Raw genomic sequence first — 21279 nt, 5'->3', positions numbered from 1 at the left:
AGTAAATTGTCTCCAGAAATTGCATAAGTTATCAGGTTTCTAATTTTGTGACTCAGTCAAATTTTCTCTCCAATGTGACTTGATAGTGTAAGAGAATTATTGTCATCCAAAAACGTATTGTTAGAGGTATATGGGAAAAGCCAACTTCTTTCGATTTATTTGAAGTTACTAAGGGGATCAAGCATATGTAACAAATCAGTACTCACTGAACATTCTCTGTGAACCAAGTTCCTGCTGTTCTTTTCATTAGGCTTAGTTTGAAGCCTGGGTTTATCACCACACAAACTATTTTCTTCACTCAAGAAACATTTATCACCTGTTGAAAAGTACACAGTGATGGAGTAAATTCAGCACTAATGCATGCTTGTTATAGAAGAATGTGAAAAAATTAAATTTATAAAGATTTTAATAGCCAATACAATTCCATCTTTTATATGTAAGAACATTACCAAGCAACAAGTTTGGTTGATTTAGAATATTTCATTAAGACAATGCATCATACACAAAACGTAACTAGCTATAAATTATCATGTGTTAGAAATAAATAATACCAGTCATAAAAACAACCAAATACTGTTCATAAACAGAAGTAAATATAGGGATGGGTATTATTATGCAAGTAGGATAGCAAGGATGGCATTTCCATCATCCCTCCATAATAGAACAGGCATACAATGTAATACAACGTTTACATACAAAAATAGCATAAATTAACTCATTGGTTATATATGTTGCTAAACTCTAATTCCAGCCAAACCATTAAGGTAAAGATGATAAAAATGCCATTAATATATTTACTTACTTTATTGACATGTTTCTAACTGTTTGTTTGCATTTTTCTCTAATGCAGTATTTCAGTAGACATAGGAAGGTTTCATTCATAACAAGATTCTAAACACAGTGAGATTTCAACTGTAATATTCATTGTTTATCTGTTATTGGCTGACAATTCTGGTTTCACCAAATACTTTAGCTTTCTCAAGGAACACCACATTTCTGTAAGAAAGCTAACTTCAAGAACTAATAATAACACACTAAAATCGTGACTTTTTTTATTAATAATACCTACAAAAGTGAATTATCTGTTTAAAACTATTTCATGTCAGTAAAACTGGTTGACACCACTGTTTCAGTTTTTGAGTTATAACGTAACAAAAATTATGAAAAAAGAACGGAAAATTAAAACTACAATATTAACAGACATTCTCAAAACTTGTGACCAAGTCATTACATCAGAAATCATTATAAAATATCGTTAAATAATTATAGTAACACCATAAAGAGGAAAAAAATATTTGAAACATCAACCCTACATAACAGTGTTACCATCTGATTGATAAGAAGAGTTCTAAGTCATCCCTACAGAGACAGTCCTACCATCTGACTGATAAGAACAGTTATAAGTCATCCCTACATAGACAGTGTTACCATCTGACTGATAAGAACAGTTGTAAGTCATCCCTACATAAACAGTGTTACAATCTGACTGATAAGAACAGATCTAAGTCATTCCTACATAAACAGTGTTACCATCTGATTGTTAAGAACAGCTCTAAGTCATCCCTACATAAACAGTGTTACCATCTGATTGATAAGAAGAGTTCTAAGTCATCCCTACAGAGACAGTCCTACCATCTGACTGATAAGAACAGTTGTAAGTCATCCCTACATAGACAGTGTTACAATATGACTGATAAGAACAGCTCTAAGTCATTCCTACATAGACAATGTTACCATCTGATTGATAAGAACAGCTCTAAGTCATCCCTACATAGACAGTGTTACCATCTGATAGATAAGAACAGCTCTAAGTCATCCCTACATAGACAATGTTACCATCTGATTGATAAGAACAGCTCTAAGTCATCCCTACATAGACAGTGTTACCATCTGACTGATAAGAACAGTTCTAAGTCAACCATACAGAGACAGTTTTACCATCTGATTAATAAGAACAGCTCTAAGTCATTCCTACATAGACAGTGTTACCATCTGATTGATAAGAACAGCTCTAAGTCCTCCCTACTTAGACAGTGTTACAATCTGATTGATAAGAACAGCTCTAAGTCATCCCTACCTAGACAGTGTTACCATCTGACTGATAAAAACAGTTTGGTAAGGTTTATAAAAGTTAGTGATACTGGACCAATCACAACACAGTATAAAAATATTTGATGTCTCACCATTATCATCAGTAGAGTGACTGACACTGTCTTCACTTGGTTCTAGAAAAAAAGAAACTCTGTTAGCCTAACAAGCAATGTCAGATAAACTACACAACTCAATGACGCACCATTGCTACAAAGTCTATAAGTCACTATTGACAACTATCCAAGTATGCTTAACCACAAGTTACTACTAACAACAATCCAAACATGGTTAACCACAAGGTAATACTAACAACTATCCAGGCATGCTTAACCACAAAGTACCACTAAAAAATATCAAAACATGCGTAACCACAAAGTACCACTAAAAATATTAAAACATGCTTCACCACAAGGTACTATTAACAACTATTCAAATATGCTTAACCACAAGGTACTACTAACAACTGTCCTATCCAAACATGCTTAGCCACAAGGTACCACTAACAAATATCTAAACGTGTTTAACCACAAGGTACTATTAACAACTGTCCACACATGCTTAACCACAAGGTACCACTAACAACTATCCAAACATGCTTAACCACAAGGCACTACTAACAACTATCCAAGCATGCTTAACTACAAGGTACTATTAACAACTATCCTATCCAAACATGCTTAACCACAAGGTACTGTTAACAATTATTCAAAGATGCATAGTCACAAAGCAATATTAACAACTATCAAATATATAATGAAATGACATTCTAGAATGTTTCCATTTGTTTATTAGAAAGAGGAAGTGGATAAAATGTTTATTCATAGATGAATAATCCCTCTGAACGTTATCAAATTAACAAAATATCTACTGTTTCTAGTGATTGAGACTTTAGAGGATTGTCCTATTACCACATCAGTCGACAAGAAAATTAAAGGAGATTTTATATGAAACAAACAATAACCATCATCCTGAAATATTTATATCCTACCAACAAAGGGAAATCTTAGAGATTTTGTATTCTACCAAATCATGTTGTTCAATGACTTACCTCCATCAGATAATGGTTTTCTTTGCTTGGCTTTCATGATTTCTGTTTGTTTCTTCAGTGTAGATAACTTTTGTTCCAAGTCTTTAAGCTGAAGAAATAAGAGAAATAAGTGTAATGTTGTTGCACACTTTTCATTAATGCATTAAGTATGTACATACCACACTCAGTATTAATACATTAAGTATGTACATACCATGCCCAGTATTAATACATTAAGTATGTACATACCATGCCCAGTATTAATACATTAAGTATGTACATACCATGCCCAGTATTAATACATGAAATATGTACATACCACACACAGTATTAATACATTAAGTATGTACATACCACACTCAGTATTAATACATTAAGTATGTACATACCACACTCAGTATTAATACATTAAGTATGTACATACCATGCCCAGTATTAATACATTAAGTATGTACATACCATGCCCAGTATTAATACATTAAGTATGTACATACCACACTCAGTATTAATACATTAAGTATGTACATACCATGCCCAGTATTAATACATTAAGTATGTACATACCATGCCCAGTATTAATACATTAAGTATGTACATACCATACCCAGTATTAATACATTAAGTATGTACATACCACACACAGTATTAATACATTAAGTATGTACATACCACACACAGTATTAATACATTAAGTATGTACATACCACACACAGTATTAATACATTAAGTATGTATATAACACACTTAGTACTAAAATAGGGTAAATTTGTACTCTAATGTTGAATTATACATTCTAAAATATAATAAATAGCTCTTTCAAAATTTAAATATATAACAATCATCTTAGCACTTGATATGCATTGCAATAACAGCAGTGTAAATATTTTCAGACTCCAAGTACACAGCAATAACAACGACTGAAACATATTTGATGAAATGCTTGATGTATATCAGTAACAAATGATATTTTTTTTCATAACCACAAGCAAATACCACAGAATTATGCTTAACTCTGTATATCTAGAAACCAAACTAAACCTACTTGTGATTTATTTATCTATAATTTTCTCTTCTCACACCCTTAGTAACCACAAACCTTGATCAGCGCCTGTTCATAAGCAGTTTTTCTTTGTTTTCTCACATTTCTCTTCACAGTTGTGTCACTAGCAAGCTTTAACACTGCACTAGTAATCTTTGTCTGGATTTCATATTCTAACTCCAATTTTGTTAAGGCTTCCTCCTGAAAAAGAATACACCAAGAATAGAAAGCAGTTTAAGTATTACAATGCATGTCACACTTTTATCAACCTTGAAAAAATAGTTAACATTGGTTACATTGTACATCTGGTTTATAATACATCTCTTGGTTGCACTGTACATCTGGTTTATAATAATCTCTCGGTTACATTGTACATCTGGTTTATAATGCATCTCTTGGTTACATTGTACATCTGGTTTATAATAATCTCTCGGTTACATTGTACATCTGGTTTATAATGCATCTCTCGGTTACATCCTACATCTGGTTTATAATGCATCTCTTGGTTACAGTACATCTGGTTGATAATGCATCTTTTGGTTACATTGTCCATCTGGTTGATAATGCATCTTTTGGTTACATTGTCCATCTGGTTTATAATAATCTCTCGGTTACATCGTGCATCTGATTTATAATGCATCTCTCGGTTACATTGTACATCTGGTTTATAATGCATCTCTTGGTTACACCATACATCTGGTTTATAATGCATCTTTTGGTTACATTGTCCATCTGGTTTATAATAAATCTTTTAGTTATGTCATGTATCTGGTTCATAGTATATTCTTTCAGTTATGTGGCACCTCTGCTTTATAATACATATCTTATTTTCATTGTACATCTGTTTTAAATCTCCAAGTTATGTCCCATATCTGAATAAGTGACAAAACAGTTTTTAAAAACTCACGATATCCAATGAAAACTTTTAAAATGTTGTGTCTGTCTTCTCATGGTTATACTCACTTTTACATGTGGTCATCAACTTTGGAATGGGTTAAAAGAGATCTACCCACTTCACATGTACCAGTTGAGTCATACAAGGTAGGTTTACACAGTTGAAGGCATGTCGAATTCCTAAGCAAACCTAAAGGAAGCTTTACCGATATTACAACTGAAGTATTCGACATTCCTGTAAACATTGGAACACTTTAACTTATATTCAAACAGATTTACTTATTGCCAATGTCAGCATCAATGAAATATCTTTTAGCCTGACATGTGGTAGGAGTTTGTCGACTCTTATTAGTTTCATGATGAAGTGTAGCAGGGGAACATCTTTAGACTTTGTCTGAGGAGTTTCCCAAACTTGTATTATCATGGTTTTGTTTAAGTGTATAACAATTAGAAGTTAATATATAACGACCATTTCTATATCTCCATATGAAAATGATTTCATGTGAAACTTAAATTTTATCTCATAACAACGGTAAACAAGTAACTTCCTTACATCATCGCTTTGGCACATATATACACTGTATGCTCTTTAATTATACAGTGTGAGTACACACAGTAAGATATTGTAAGATAGAAGCTAATAGTAAGTTTAATTTTTCACTTCATTCTGCTTTACATGTTTAACAAAAATTTTTTTTTCTTTTTACAACAAATTTTGAAGCAATAGAAACAAAGACTGGTAATCTACATAAATACATTAGTTATCTAACAAACCTTTTTTGATCGAGCCTTGTGAAACAATTTATCATTAAGGGCAAATGAAGTTCCGACACGTCTTCTCACTCGAGGTGGCTCTTCACCAGGTGCCAGTGGAATATCAGTTGGAACCTCACCTGTGAGTTCCTGATATAATTTAATATAAGTCAGTTTAAGAATAAGAAACATAGACAGACAGACACTGTATTTTTATCTATTTTATACTTTGTTAATTTTGGAAAACAATATTTGTGTACATGGAGTTTAATGTTATTGTACAAGAGAATTAAAACAACAGTGCATACAGAATTACATTATTCACAAAATGTACATTTCTCTACTGTAGTATAATAAAATACCATCTCTTAAAATAGAATATGTTGTTTAACTTAACTCTCTTTATTGTTATTATAGCATTATTCACACAAGAGGTCAGTGTTATAAAGTTAAAACTGGTTCTAAAGTTGACATAAGAAATATTAAACTTTTCATTGTGAAACAAACTTTCTACTTAACAATAAAAACATTTTACAAAGACAAATCAAATGTAAGGAACAAATAATTACTGCTTCTCTGATGCATAGCTGTTTTAATTCGTTCATTTTGTGTCTTAACGTCTCTTCCAAAACTTCCTTCCGTGCTTTCAAAGCTATCATTATGTCACGTTGGTTGGTTTGCTTTATCACCCCATTTAAACCTTTTCCAGAGAAATGAAATAATTCTTGATTATCATTAAAGTTATTGGGGTCAAGAAAATATATTTAACAAACAATACCTAACTAAAATCACAGACATCTTAGTATAAAGGATTATAAATGAAAATTATGGTATAGACTGAGAGAGAATAATGCTCATATTTCTTCACAATTTCACATTTGACAAAAAACAAAACAAAAAACATTTCAAAGTCGTTTATAAAATGAGGTTGACATTTTAAATTTCAGCCATTTACAAAAATATAAATTTGGTTCACCACTTCCCTTAAAAGTGAAATATACTTTCAGAAGAACCGGCTTAAGCCTAAAAGTGAGATTCATGTTTTCGAAAAAATGGCTTAAGCCAAAAGTGAAAGATTCATTTCATAAGAATTGGCTCAAGCCTAAAAGTGAAATGTATGTTTTAGAACTGTCTTAAACCTAAAAGTTGGATATATATTCTGTAGGAACTGGCTCAAGCCTTACGTAGAGAATGTTACAATATCTAGTTTAGTGTGGTGTTTTGGAATGTCTATTGGTCTGTTACCTAATCCTCTAAATATCTGCTGAATCTCACTTGTTATAGCAAGGGTATAACCTGCTCTCATGGCATGAATAGGAAAAATTATGTTATTCTGCCTCATTGGAAAAAGAGTATCTAAAAGTGAAATGACTTATATAATCATTAGAAAATAACTGAGAGTAATCTCTAATAAAAATTCAGGTGTGACAAAAAGGTACAGCCAAAAAATATCAAGTGTGCTACAAATGAAATGAAATCAAAATAAATGGTCAAACTGGTACTTAAAATTATAACATTGATATCAATTGTACAGTAAAAGTTAATTCATTAATTAGATTTGGTTTTTCTTCAACTTGAGGGATGACAGTGGGTAAAAAACGTGGCTTAGCTAACTAATATATCAATATTTGCTGAACAATTCTCATCAATGTTATAAATGTGACTGCCAGTTTAGCTGCCAATTTTGATTTCATTCTTTCAAATCACACACTCCTTTTTCCATCCAAACCATTTTTCACATCTAAAGTGTTTTTGGTTAGATATCTTAACTTATAGTGAATACAAGCCAACCAAAGCAAGCAACAAAGTTATACTCATTAGTAACCAACATTAGTTAGAGCATCACAAGCCTATTAATCTGAACAGACCTGTATTTTACAGAACAAACCAGCTTCAATAAAATATATGATAGTAGTTCTCTCTCTAAATCAGTGTTAATTGTATTTGTTTGTTTGTAGCTCAGCACAAGTTTATACAATTGGCTCTCTACACTCTGTCCATTATGGGTATACCAAAACCCAGTTTCTACCAGTGTAAGTCTGCAGACATACTGCTAGGCCACTGGAGGGGGTAGCATTATTAATAGCTTCCTTTAGAGTCACGCCATGGAATTTAGATAAACAGTTTCTTGCCATTACCAACATGCACTCTGTAGAGCCGTATCAAACATCATTATTTTTCCTACTAGCTTGAGCATATATCAATTCACACTAAACACTCTTTAAGAAGGATAATTTCATAAAATTTAGTAAATTTGTAGTTCAAAGTTGGCAGTGAATAATCAATAATAATTTTCTATCCTCCAGATTCTTTTAAAAACTTTAGATAGAAATTGTAGCTAGGTGCTTTAGTATGATACACACACACTGTAACTAGGTACTTCACAATGATATATACACACTGTAGCTAGGTACTTCATTATCATATATATATATACTGTAGCTAGGTACTCCAGCATGATATATACACACTATAGTTAGGTACTTCAGTATAACAAACACTGTTGCTAGGTGCTTCAGTATGATATATACACTACACCCAGGTACTTCAGTATGACATATACAATAGCTAGGTACTTGAGTGTGGCATTCACACCGTAGCTAGGTACTTTAGTATTATATAATATATATATATGATTATATACCTACTGTAGCTAGGTACTTTAACATCATTTACATACACACTTGTAACTAGGTCTAGGATATATACAAAATATAACTAGGTACTTTAATATGATTATATACGTACTGTAGCTAGGTACTTTAACATCATTATATACACTGTACTTCAGTAACTAGGTACTTTAGTATGATATATACATTATATTACTAGGTACTTTAATATGATTATATACGTACTGTAGCCAGGTACTTTAATATGATTATATAGGTACTGTAGCTAAGTACTTTAACATCATTATATACACTGTACTTCAGTAACTAGGTACTTTAATATGATATATACATACTGTAACTAGGTACTTTAACATCATTATGTACACTGTACTTCAGTAACTAGGTACTTTAGTATGATATATACATACTGTAACTAGGTACTTTAATATGATATATACATATTGTAACTAGGTACTTTAATATGATTATATATGTACTGTAGCTAGGTACTTTAACATCATTATGTACACTGTACTTCAGTAACTAGGTACTTTAGTATGATATACACATACTGTAACTAGGTACTTTAATATGATTATATAGGTACTGTAGCTAAGTACTTTAACATCATTATATACACTGTACTTCAGTAACTAGGTACTTTAGTATGATATATACATAATGTAACTAGGTACTTCAATATGATTATACACGTACTGTAGCTAGGTACTTTAACATCATTATATACACTGTACTTCATTAACTAGGCACTTTAGTATGATATATACATACTGTAACTAGGTACTTTAATATGATATATACATAATATAACTAGGTACTTTAATATGATTATATACGTACTGTAGCTAGGTACTTTAACATCATTATATACACTGTACTTCAGTAACTAGGTACTTTAGTATGATATATACATACTGTAACTAGGTACTTTAATATGATTATATAGGTACTGTAGCTAAGTACTTTAACATCATTATATACACTGTACTTCAGTAACTAGGTACTTTAGTATGATATATACATACTGTAACTAGGTACTTTAATATGATTATATACTACTGTAGCTAGGTACTTTAACATCATTATATACACTGTACTTCATTAACTAGGCACTTTAGTATGATATATACATACTGTAACTAGGTACTTTAATATGATATATACATACTGTAACTAGGTACTTTAATATAATTATATACGTACTGTAGCTAGGTACTTTAACATCATTATGTACAATGTACTTCAGTAACTAGGTACTTTAGTATGATATATACATACTGTAACTAGGTACTTCAATATGATTATATACGTACTGTAGCTAGGTACTTTAACATCATTATATACACTGTACTTCAGTAACTAGGTACTTTAGTATGATATATACATACTGTAACTAGGTACTTTAATATGATATATACATACTGTAACTAGGTACTTTAATATGATTATATACGTACTGTAGCTAGGTACTTTAACATCATTATATACACTGTACTTCAGTAACTAGGTACTTTAGTATGATATATACATTATATTACTAGGTACTTTAATATGATTATATACGTACTGTAGCCAGGTACTTTAACATCATTATATACACTGTACTTCAGTAACTAGGTACTTTAGTATGATATATACATACTGTAACTAGGTACTTTAATATGATTATATAGGTACTGTAGCTAAGTACTTTAACATCATTATATACATGTACAGTAACTAGGTACTTTAGTATGATATATACATACTGTAACTAGGTACTTTAATATGATTATATACTACTGTAGCTAGGTACTTTAACATCATTATACACTGTACTCAGTAACTAGGTACTTTAGTATGATATATACATACTGTAACTAGGTACTTTAATATGATATATACATATTGTAACTAGGTACTTTAATATGATTATATACGTACTGTAGCTAGGTACTTTAACATCATTATGTACACTGTACTTCAGTAACTAGGTACTTTAGTATGATATACACATACTGTAACTAGGTACTTTAATATGATTATATAGGTACTGTAGCTAAGTACTTTAACATCATTATATACACTGTACTTCAGTAACTAGGTACTTTAGTATGATATATACATAATGTAACTAGGTACTTCAATATGATTATATACGTACTGTAGCTAGGTACTTTAACATCATTATATACACTGTACTTCAGTAACTAGGTACTTTAGTATGATATATACATACTGTAACTAGGTACTTTAATATGATATATACATATTGTAACTAGATACTTTAATATGATTATACACGTACTGTAGCTAGGTACTTTAACATCATTATATACGTACTGTAGCTAGGTACTTTAACATCATTATATACACTGTACTTCATTAACTAGGCACTTTAGTATGATATATACATACTGTAACTAGGTACTTTAATATGATATATACATACTGTAACTAGGTACTTTAATATGATTATATACGTACTGTAGCTAGGTACTTTAACATCATTATATACACTGTACTTCAGTAACTAGGTACTTTAGTATGATATATACATACTGTAACTAACTTTAATATGATTATATAGGTACTGTAGCTAAGTACTTTAACATCATTATATACACTGTACTTCAGTAACTAGGTACTTTAGTATGATATATACATACTGTAACTAGGTACTTTAATATGATATATACATACTGTAACTAGGTACTTTAATATGATTATATACGTACTGTAGCTAGGTACTTTAACATCATTATATACACTGTACTTCAGTAACTAGGTACTTTAGTATGATATATACATACTGTAACTAGGTACTTTAATATGATTATATACGTACTGTAGCTAGGTACTTTAACATCAATATATACACTGTACTTCAGTAACTAGGTACTTTAATATGATTGTATGCGTACTGTAGCTAGGTACTTTAATATGATTATATACGTACTGTAGCTAGGTACTTTAACATCATTATATACACTGTACTTCATTAACTAGGCACTTTAGTATGATATATACATACTGTAACTAGGTACTTTAATATGATATATACATACTGTAACTAGGTACTTTAATATGATTATATACATACTGTAGCTAGGTACTTTAACATCATTATATACACTGTACTTCAGTAACTAGGTACTTTAGTATGATATATACATTATATTACTAGGTACTTTAATATGATTATATACGTACTGTAGCTAGGTACTTTAACATCATTATATACACTGTACTTCAGTAACTAGGTACTTTAGTATGATATATACATAATGTAACTAGGTACTTTAATATGATTATATAGGTACTGTGCTAGGTACTTTAACATCATTATATACACTGTACTTCAGTAACTAGGTACTTTAGTATGATATATACATACTATAACTAGGTACTTTAATATGATTATATACTACTGTAGCTAGGTACTTTAACATCATTATATACACTGTACTTCATTAACTAGGCACTTTAGTATGATATATACATACTGTAACTAGGTACTTTAATATGATATATACATACTGTAACTAGGTACTTTAATATGATTATATACGTACTGTAGCTAAGTACTTTAACATCATTATATACACTGTACTTCAGTAACTAGGTACTTTTAGTATGATATATACATACTGTAACTAGGTACTTTAATATGATTATATACGTACTGTAGCTAGGTGCTTTAACATCATTATATACACTGTACTTCAGTAACTAGGTACTTTAGTATGATATATACATAATGTAACTAGGTACTTTAATATGATTATATACGTACTGTAGCTAGGTACTTTAACATCATTATATACACTGTACTTCAGTAACTAGGTACTTTAGTATGATATATACATACTGTAACTAGGTACTTTAATATGATATATACATACTGTAACTAGGTACTTTAATATGATTATATACGTACTGTAGCTAGGTACTTTAACATCATTATATACACTGTACTTCAGTAACTAGGTACTTTAGTATGATATATACATAATATAACTAGGTACTTTAATATGATTATATACGTACTGTAGCTAGGTACTTTAACATCATTATATACACTGTACTTCAGTAACTAGGTACTTTAGTATGATATATACATACTGTAACTAGGTACTTTAATATGATTATATAGGTACTGTAGCTAGGTACTTTAACATCATTATATACACTGTACTTCAGTAACTAGGTACTTTAGTATGATATATACATACTGTAACTAGGTACTTTAATATGATTATATACGTACTGTAGCTAGGTACTTTAACATCATTATATACACTGTACTTCAGTAACTAGGTACTTTAGTATGATATATACATACTGTAACTAGGTACTTTAATATGATATATACATACTGTAACTAGGTACTTTAATATGATTATATACGTACTGTAGCTAGGTACTTTAACATCATTATATACACTGTACTTCAGTAACTAGGTACTTTAGTATGATATATACATACTGTAACTAGGTACTTTAATATGATTATATAGGTACTGTAGCTAAGTACTTTAACATCATTATATACACTGTACTTCAGTAACTAGGTACTTTAGTATGATATATACATACTGTAACTAGGTACTTTAATATGATTATATACGTACTGTAGCTAGGTACTTTAACATCATTATATACACTGTACTTCATTAACTAGGCACTTTAGTATGATATATACATACTGTAACTAGGTACTTTAATATGATATATACATACTGTAACTAGGTACTTTAATATGATTATATACGTACTGTAGCTAGGTACTTTAACATCATTATATACACTGTACTTCAGTAACTAGGTACTTTAGTATGATATATACATAATATAACTAGGTACTTTAATATGATTATATACGTACTGTAGCTAGGTACTTTAACATCATTATATACACTGTACTTCAGTAACTAGGTACTTTAGTATGATATATACATACTGTAACTAGGTACTTTAATATGATTATATACGTACTGTAGCTAGGTACTTTAACATCATTATATACACTGTACTTCATTAACTAGGCACTTTAGTATGATATATACATACTGTAACTAGGTACTTTAATATGATATATACATACTGTAACTAGGTACTTTAATATGATTATATACGTACTGTAGCTAGGTACTTTAACGTCATTATATACACTGTACTTCAGTAACTAGGTACTTTAGTATGATATATACATTATATTACTAGGTACTTTAATATGATTATATACGTACTGTAGCCAGGTACTTTAACATCATTATATACACTGTACTTCAGTAACTAGGTACTTTAGTATGATATATACATACTGTAACTAGGTACTTTAATATGATTATATAGGTACTGTAGCTAAGTACTTTAACATCATTATATACACTGTACTTCAGTAACTAGGTACTTTAGTATGATATATACATACTGTAACTAGGTACTTTAATATGATTATATAACTGTAGCCAGGTACTTTAACATCATTATATACACTGTACTTCAGTAACTAGGTACTTTAGTATGATATATACATACTATAACTAGGTACTTTAATATGATTATATACTACTGTAGCTAGGTACTTTAACATCATTATATACACTGTACTTCATTAACTAGGCACTTTAGTATGATATATACATACTGTAACTAGGTACTTTAATATGATATATACATACTGTAACTAGGTACTTTAATATGATTATATACGTACTGTAGCTAGGTACTTTAACATCATTATGTACACTGTACTTCAGTAACTAGGTACTTTAGTATGATATATACATACTGTAACTAGGTACTTTAATATGATTATATACGTACTGTAGCTAGGTACTTTAACATCATTATATACACTGTACTTCAGTAACTAGGTACTTTAGTATGATATATACATAATGTAACTAGGTACTTTAATATGATTATATACGTACTGTAGCTAGGTACTTTAACATCATTATATACACTGTACTTCAGTAACTAGGTACTTTAGTATGATATATACATACTGTAACTAGGTACTTTAATATGATATATACATACTGTAACTAGGTACTTTAATATGATTATATACGTACTGTAGCTAGGTACTTTAACATCATTATATACACTGTACTTCAGTAACTAGGTACTTTAGTATGATATATACATAATATAACTAGGTACTTTAATATGATTATATACGTACTGTAGCCAGGTACTTTAACATCATTATATACACTGTACTTCAGTAACTAGGTACTTTAGTATGATATACACATACTGTAACTAGGTACTTTAATATGATTATATAGGTACTGTAGCTAAGTACTTTAACATCATTATATACACTGTACTTCAGTAACTAGGTACTTTAGTATGATATATACATACTGTAACTAGGTACTTTAATATGATTATATACGTACTGTAGCTAGGTACTTTAACATCATTATATACACTGTACTTCATTAACTAGGCACTTTAGTATGATATATACATACTGTAACTAGGTACTTTAATATGATATATACATACTGTAACTAGGTACTTTAATATGATTATATACGTACTGTAGCTAGGTACTTTAACATCATTATATACACTGTACTTCAGTAACTAGGTACTTTAGTATGATATATACATACTGTAACTAGGTACTTTAATATGATTATATACGTACTGTAGCTAGGTACTTTAACATCATTATATACACTGTACTTCAGTAACTAGGTACTTTAGTATGATATATACATACTGTAACTAGGTACTTTAATATGATATATACATACTGTAACTAGGTACTTTAATATGATTATATACGTACTGTAGCTAGGTACTTTAACATCATTATGTACACTGTACTTCAGTAACTAGGTACTTTAGTATGATATACACATACTGTAACTAGGTACTTTAATATGATTATATAGGTACTGTAGCTAATTACTTTAACATCATTATATACACTGTACTTCAGTAACTAGGTACTTTAGTATGATATATACATAATGTAACTAGGTACTTCAATATGATTATACACGTACTGTAGCTAGGTACTTTAACATCATCATATACACTGTACTTCAGTAACTAGGCACTTTAGTATGATATATACATACTGTAACTAGGTAACTTTAATATGATATATACATACTGTAACTAGGTACTTTAATATGATTATATACGGTACTGTAGCTAGGTACTTTAACATCATTATATACACTGTACTTCAGTAACTAGGTACTTTAGTATGATATATACATAATGTAACTAGGTACTTTAATATGATTATATACGTACTGTAGCTAGGTACTTTAACATCAATATATACACTGTACTTCAGTAACTAGGTACTTTAATATGATTGTATGCGTACTGTAGCTAGGTACTTTAACATCATTATATACACTGTACTTCATTAACTAGGCAGTTTAGTATGATATATACATACTGTAACTAGGTACTTTAATATGATATATACATACTGTAACTAGGTACTTTAATATGATTATATACGTACTGTAGCTAGGTACTTTAACATCATTATATACACTGTACTTCAGTAACTAGGTACTTTAGTATGATATATACATTATATTACTAGGTACTTTAATATGATTATATACGTACTGTAGCCAGGTACTTTAACATCATTATATACACTGTACTTCAGTAACTAGGTACTTTAGTATGATATATACATACTGTAACTAGGTACTTTAATATGATTATATAGGTACTGTAGCTAAGTACTTTAACATCATTATATACACTGTACTTCAGTAACTAGGTACTTTAGTATGATATATACATACTGTAACTAGGTACTTTAATATGATTATATACTACTGTAGCTAGGTACTTTAACATCATTATATACACTGTACTTCATTAACTAGGCACTTTAGTATGATATATACATACTGTAACTAGGTACTTTAATATGATATATACATACTGTAACTAGGTACTTTAATATAATTATATACGTACTGTAGCTAGGTACTTTAACATCATTATGTACAATGTACTTCAGTAACTAGGTACTTTAGTATGATATATACATACTGTAACTAGGTACTTCAATATGATTATATACGTACTGTAGCTAGGTACTTTAACATCATTATATACACTGTACTTCAGTAACTAGGTACTTTAGTATGATATATACATAATGTAACTAGGTACTTTAATATGATTATATACGTACTGTAGCTAGGTACTTTAACATCATTATATACACTGTACTTCAGTAACTAGGTACTTTAGTATGATATATACATAATGTAACTAGGTACTTTAATATGATATATACATACTGTAACTAGGTACTTTAATATGATTATATACGTACTGTAGCTAGGTACTTTAACATCATTATATACACTGTACTTCAGTAACTAGGTACTTTTAGTATGATATATACATAATGTAACTAGGTACTTTAATATGATTATATACGTACTGTAGCCAGGTACTTTAACATCATTATATACACTGTACTTCAGTAACTAGGTACTTTAGTATGATATATACATACTGTAACTAGGTACTTTAATATGATTATATAGGTACTGTAGCTAAGTACTTTAACATCATTATATACACTGTACTTCAGTAACTAGGTACTTTAGTATGATATATACATACTGTAACTAGGTACTTCAATATGATTATATACGTACTGTAGCTAGGTACTTTAACATCATTATATACACTGTACTTCATTAACTAGGCACTTTAGTATGATATATACATACTGTAACTAGGTGCTTTAATATGATATATACATACTGTAACTAGGTACTTTAATATGATTATATACGTACTGTAGCTAGGTACTTTAACATCATTATATACACTGTACTTCAGTAACTAGGTACTTTAGTATGATATATACATACTGTAACTAGGTACTTTAATATGATTATATACGTACTGTAGCTAGGTACTTTAACATCATTATGTACACTGTACTTCAGTAACTAGGTGCTTTAGTATGATATATACATAATGTAACTAGGTGCTTTAATATGATATATACATACTGTAACTAGGTACTTTAATATGATTATATACGTACTGTAGCTAGGTACTTTAACATCATTATATACACTGTACTTCAGTAACTAGGTACTTTAGTATGATATATACATAATATAACTAGGTACTTTAATATGATTATATACGTACTGTAGCCAGGTACTTTAACATCATTATATACACTGTACTTCAGTAACTAGGTACTTTAGTATGATATATACATACTGTAACTAGGTACTTTAATATGATTATATACGTACTGTAGCTAGGTACTTTAACATCATTATATACACTGTACTTCAGTAACTAGGTACTTTAGTATGATATATACATACTGTAACTAGGTGCTTTAATATGATTATATACGTACTGTAGCTAGGTACTTTAACATCATTATATACACTGTACTTCAGTAACTAGGTACTTTAGTATGATATATACATACTGTAACTAGGTACTTTAATATGATTATATACGTACTGTAGCTAGGTACTTTAACATCATTATATACACTGTACTTCAGTAACTAGGTACTTTAGTATGATATATACATACTGTAACTAGGTACTTTAATATGATTATATACGTACTGTAGCTAGGTACTTTAACATCATTATATACACTGTACTTCAGTAACTAGGTACTTTAGTATGATATATACATACTGTAACTAGGTACTTTAATATGATTATATACGTACTGTAGCTAGGTACTTTAACATCATTATATACACTGTACTTCAGTAACTAGGTACTTTAGTATGATATATACATACTGTAACTAGGTACTTTAATATGATTATATACGTACTGTAGCTAGGTACTTTAACATCATTATATACACTGTACTTCAGTAACTAGGTACTTTAGTATGATATATACATACTGTAACTAGGTACTTTAATATGATATATACATACTGTAACTAGGTACTTTAATATGATTATATACGTACTGTAGCTAGGTACTTTAACATCATTATATACACTGTACTTCAGTAACTAGGTACTTTAGTATGATATACACATACTGTAACTAGGTACTTTAATATGATTATATAGGTACTGTAGCTAGGTACTTTAACATCATTATATACACTGTACTTCAGTAACTAGGTACTTTAGTATGATATATACATAATGTAACTAGGTACTTTAATATGATTATATACGTACTGTAGCTAGGTACTTTAACATCATTATATACACTGTACTTCAGTAACTAGGCACTTTAGTATGATATATACATACTGTAACTAGGTACTTTAATATGATATATACATACTGTAACTAGGTACTTTAATATGATTATATACGTACTGTAGCTAGGTACTTTAACATCATTATATACACTGTACTTCAGTAACTAGGTACTTTAGTATGATATATACATAATGTAACTAGGTACTTTAATATGATTATATACGTACTGTAGCTAGGTACTTTAACATCATTATATACACTGTAACTTCAGTAACTAGGTACTTTAATATGATTATATACATACTGTAGCTAGGTGCTTTAACATCATTATATACACTGTACTTCATTAACTAGGCACTTTAGTATGATATATACATACTGTAACTAGGTACTTTAATATGATATATACATACTGTAACTAGGTGCTTTAATATGATTATATACGTACTGTAGCTAGGTGCTTTAACATCATTATATACACTGTACTTCAGTAACTAGGTACTTTAGTATGATATATACATATGTAACTAGGTACTTTAATATGATTATATACGTACTGTAGCTAGGTACTTTAACATCATTATATACACTGTACTTCAGTAACTAGGTACTTTAGTATGATATATACATACTGTAACTAGGTACTTTAATATGATTATATAGGTACTGTAGCTAAGTACTTTAACATCATTATATACACTGTACTTCAGTAACTAGGTACTTTAGTATGATATATACATACTGTAACTAGGTACTTTAATATGATTATATACTACTGTAGCTAGGTACTTTAACATCATTATATACACTGTACTTCATTAACTTTAACACTTTAGTATGATATATACATACTGTAACTAGGTACTTTTAATATGATATATACATACTGTAACTAGGTACTTTAATATGATTATATACGTACTGTAGCTAGGTACTTTAACATCATTATATACACTGTACTTCAGTAACTAGGTACTTTAGTATGATATATACATACTGTAACTAGGTACTTTAATATGATTATATACGTACTGTAGCTAGGTACTTTAACATCATTATATACACTGTACTTCAGTAACTAGGTACTTTAGTATGATATATACATAATGTAACTAGGTACTTTAATATGATTATATACGTACTGTAGCTAGGTACTTTAACATCATTATATACACTGTACTTCAGTAACTAGGTAACTTTAGTATGATATATACATAATGTAACTAGGTAACTTTAATATGATATATACATACTGTAACTAGGTACTTTAATATGATTATATACGTACTGTAGCTAGGTACTTTAACATCATTATATACACTGTACTTCAGTAACTAGGTACTTTAGTATGATATATACATAATGTAACTAGGTACTTTAATATGATTATATACGTACTGTAGCTAGGTACTTTAACATCATTATATACACTGTACTTCAGTAACTAGGTACTTTAGTATGATATATACATACTGTAACTAGGTACTTTAATATGATTATATAGGTACTGTAGCTAAGTACTTTAACATCATTATATACACTGTACTTCAGTAACTAGGTACTTTAGTATGATATATACATAATGTAACTAGGTACTTCAATATGATTATACACGTACTGTAGCTAGGTACTTTAACATCATTATATACACTGTACTTCATTAACTAGGCACTTTAGTATGATATATACATACTGTAACTAGGTACTTTAATATGATATATACATACTGTAACTAGGTACTTTAATATGATTATATACGTACTGTAGCTAGGTACTTTAACATCATTATATACACTGTACTTCAGTAACTAGGTACTTTAGTATGATATATACATACTGTAACTAGGTACTTTAATATGATTATATACGTACTGTAGCTAGGTACTTTAACATCATTATATACACTGTACTTCAGTAACTAGGTACTTTAGTATGATATATACATACTGTAACTAGGTACTTTAATATGATATATACATACTGTAACTAGGTACTTTAATATGATTATATACGTACTGTAGCTAGGTACTTTAACATCATTATATACACTGTACTTCAGTAACTAGGTACTTTAGTATGATATATACATAATATAACTAGGTACTTTAATATGATTATATACGTACTGTAGCCAGGTACTTTAACATCATTATATACACTGTACTTCAGTAACTAGGTACTTTAGTATGATATACACATACTGTAACTAGGTACTTTAATATGATTATATAGGTACTGTAGCTAAGTACTTTAACATCATTATATACACTGTACTTCAGTAACTAGGTAGGTACTTTAGTATGATATATACATACTGTAACTAGGTACTTTAATATGATTATATACTACTGTAGCTAGGTACTTTAACATCATTATATACACTGTACTTCAGTAACTAGGTACTTTAGTATGATATATACATACTGTAACTAGGTACTTTAATATGATTATATAGGTACTGTAGCTAGGTACTTTAACATCATTATATACACTGTACTTCAGTAACTAGGTACTTTAGTATGATATATACATAATGTAACTAGGTACTTCAATATGATTATACACGTACTGTAGCTAGGTACTTTAACATCATTATATACACTGTACTTCAGTGACTAGGTAC

At 29.3% G+C, this 21279-nt stretch overlaps 1 protein-coding gene across 1 annotated transcript in view; it reads right to left on the bottom strand.

Moving 5' to 3' along the window:
• Positions 1-21279, bottom strand: part of LOC143241719 (uncharacterized) — a 92919-nt gene that overhangs the window by 8433 nt on the left and 63207 nt on the right. Inside the window, exons 11-16 of the mRNA XM_076484945.1 lie at positions 6374-6504; positions 5826-5954; positions 4215-4358; positions 3140-3227; positions 2184-2225; positions 207-316 (exon numbers count right to left, since the gene is read on the bottom strand). Of these exons, the coding sequence (XP_076341060.1) occupies positions 207-316; positions 2184-2225; positions 3140-3227; positions 4215-4358; positions 5826-5954; positions 6374-6504 (644 nt within the window). The remainder of the gene's footprint in view (positions 1-206; positions 317-2183; positions 2226-3139; positions 3228-4214; positions 4359-5825; positions 5955-6373; positions 6505-21279) is intronic.

Source organism: Tachypleus tridentatus, unplaced genomic scaffold (assembly GCF_004210375.1).
Source record: "Tachypleus tridentatus isolate NWPU-2018 unplaced genomic scaffold, ASM421037v1 Hic_cluster_1, whole genome shotgun sequence".
NCBI lineage: Eukaryota > Metazoa > Arthropoda > Merostomata > Xiphosura > Limulidae > Tachypleus > Tachypleus tridentatus.
This window is presented reverse-complemented; position numbering and strand designations above follow the sequence as displayed.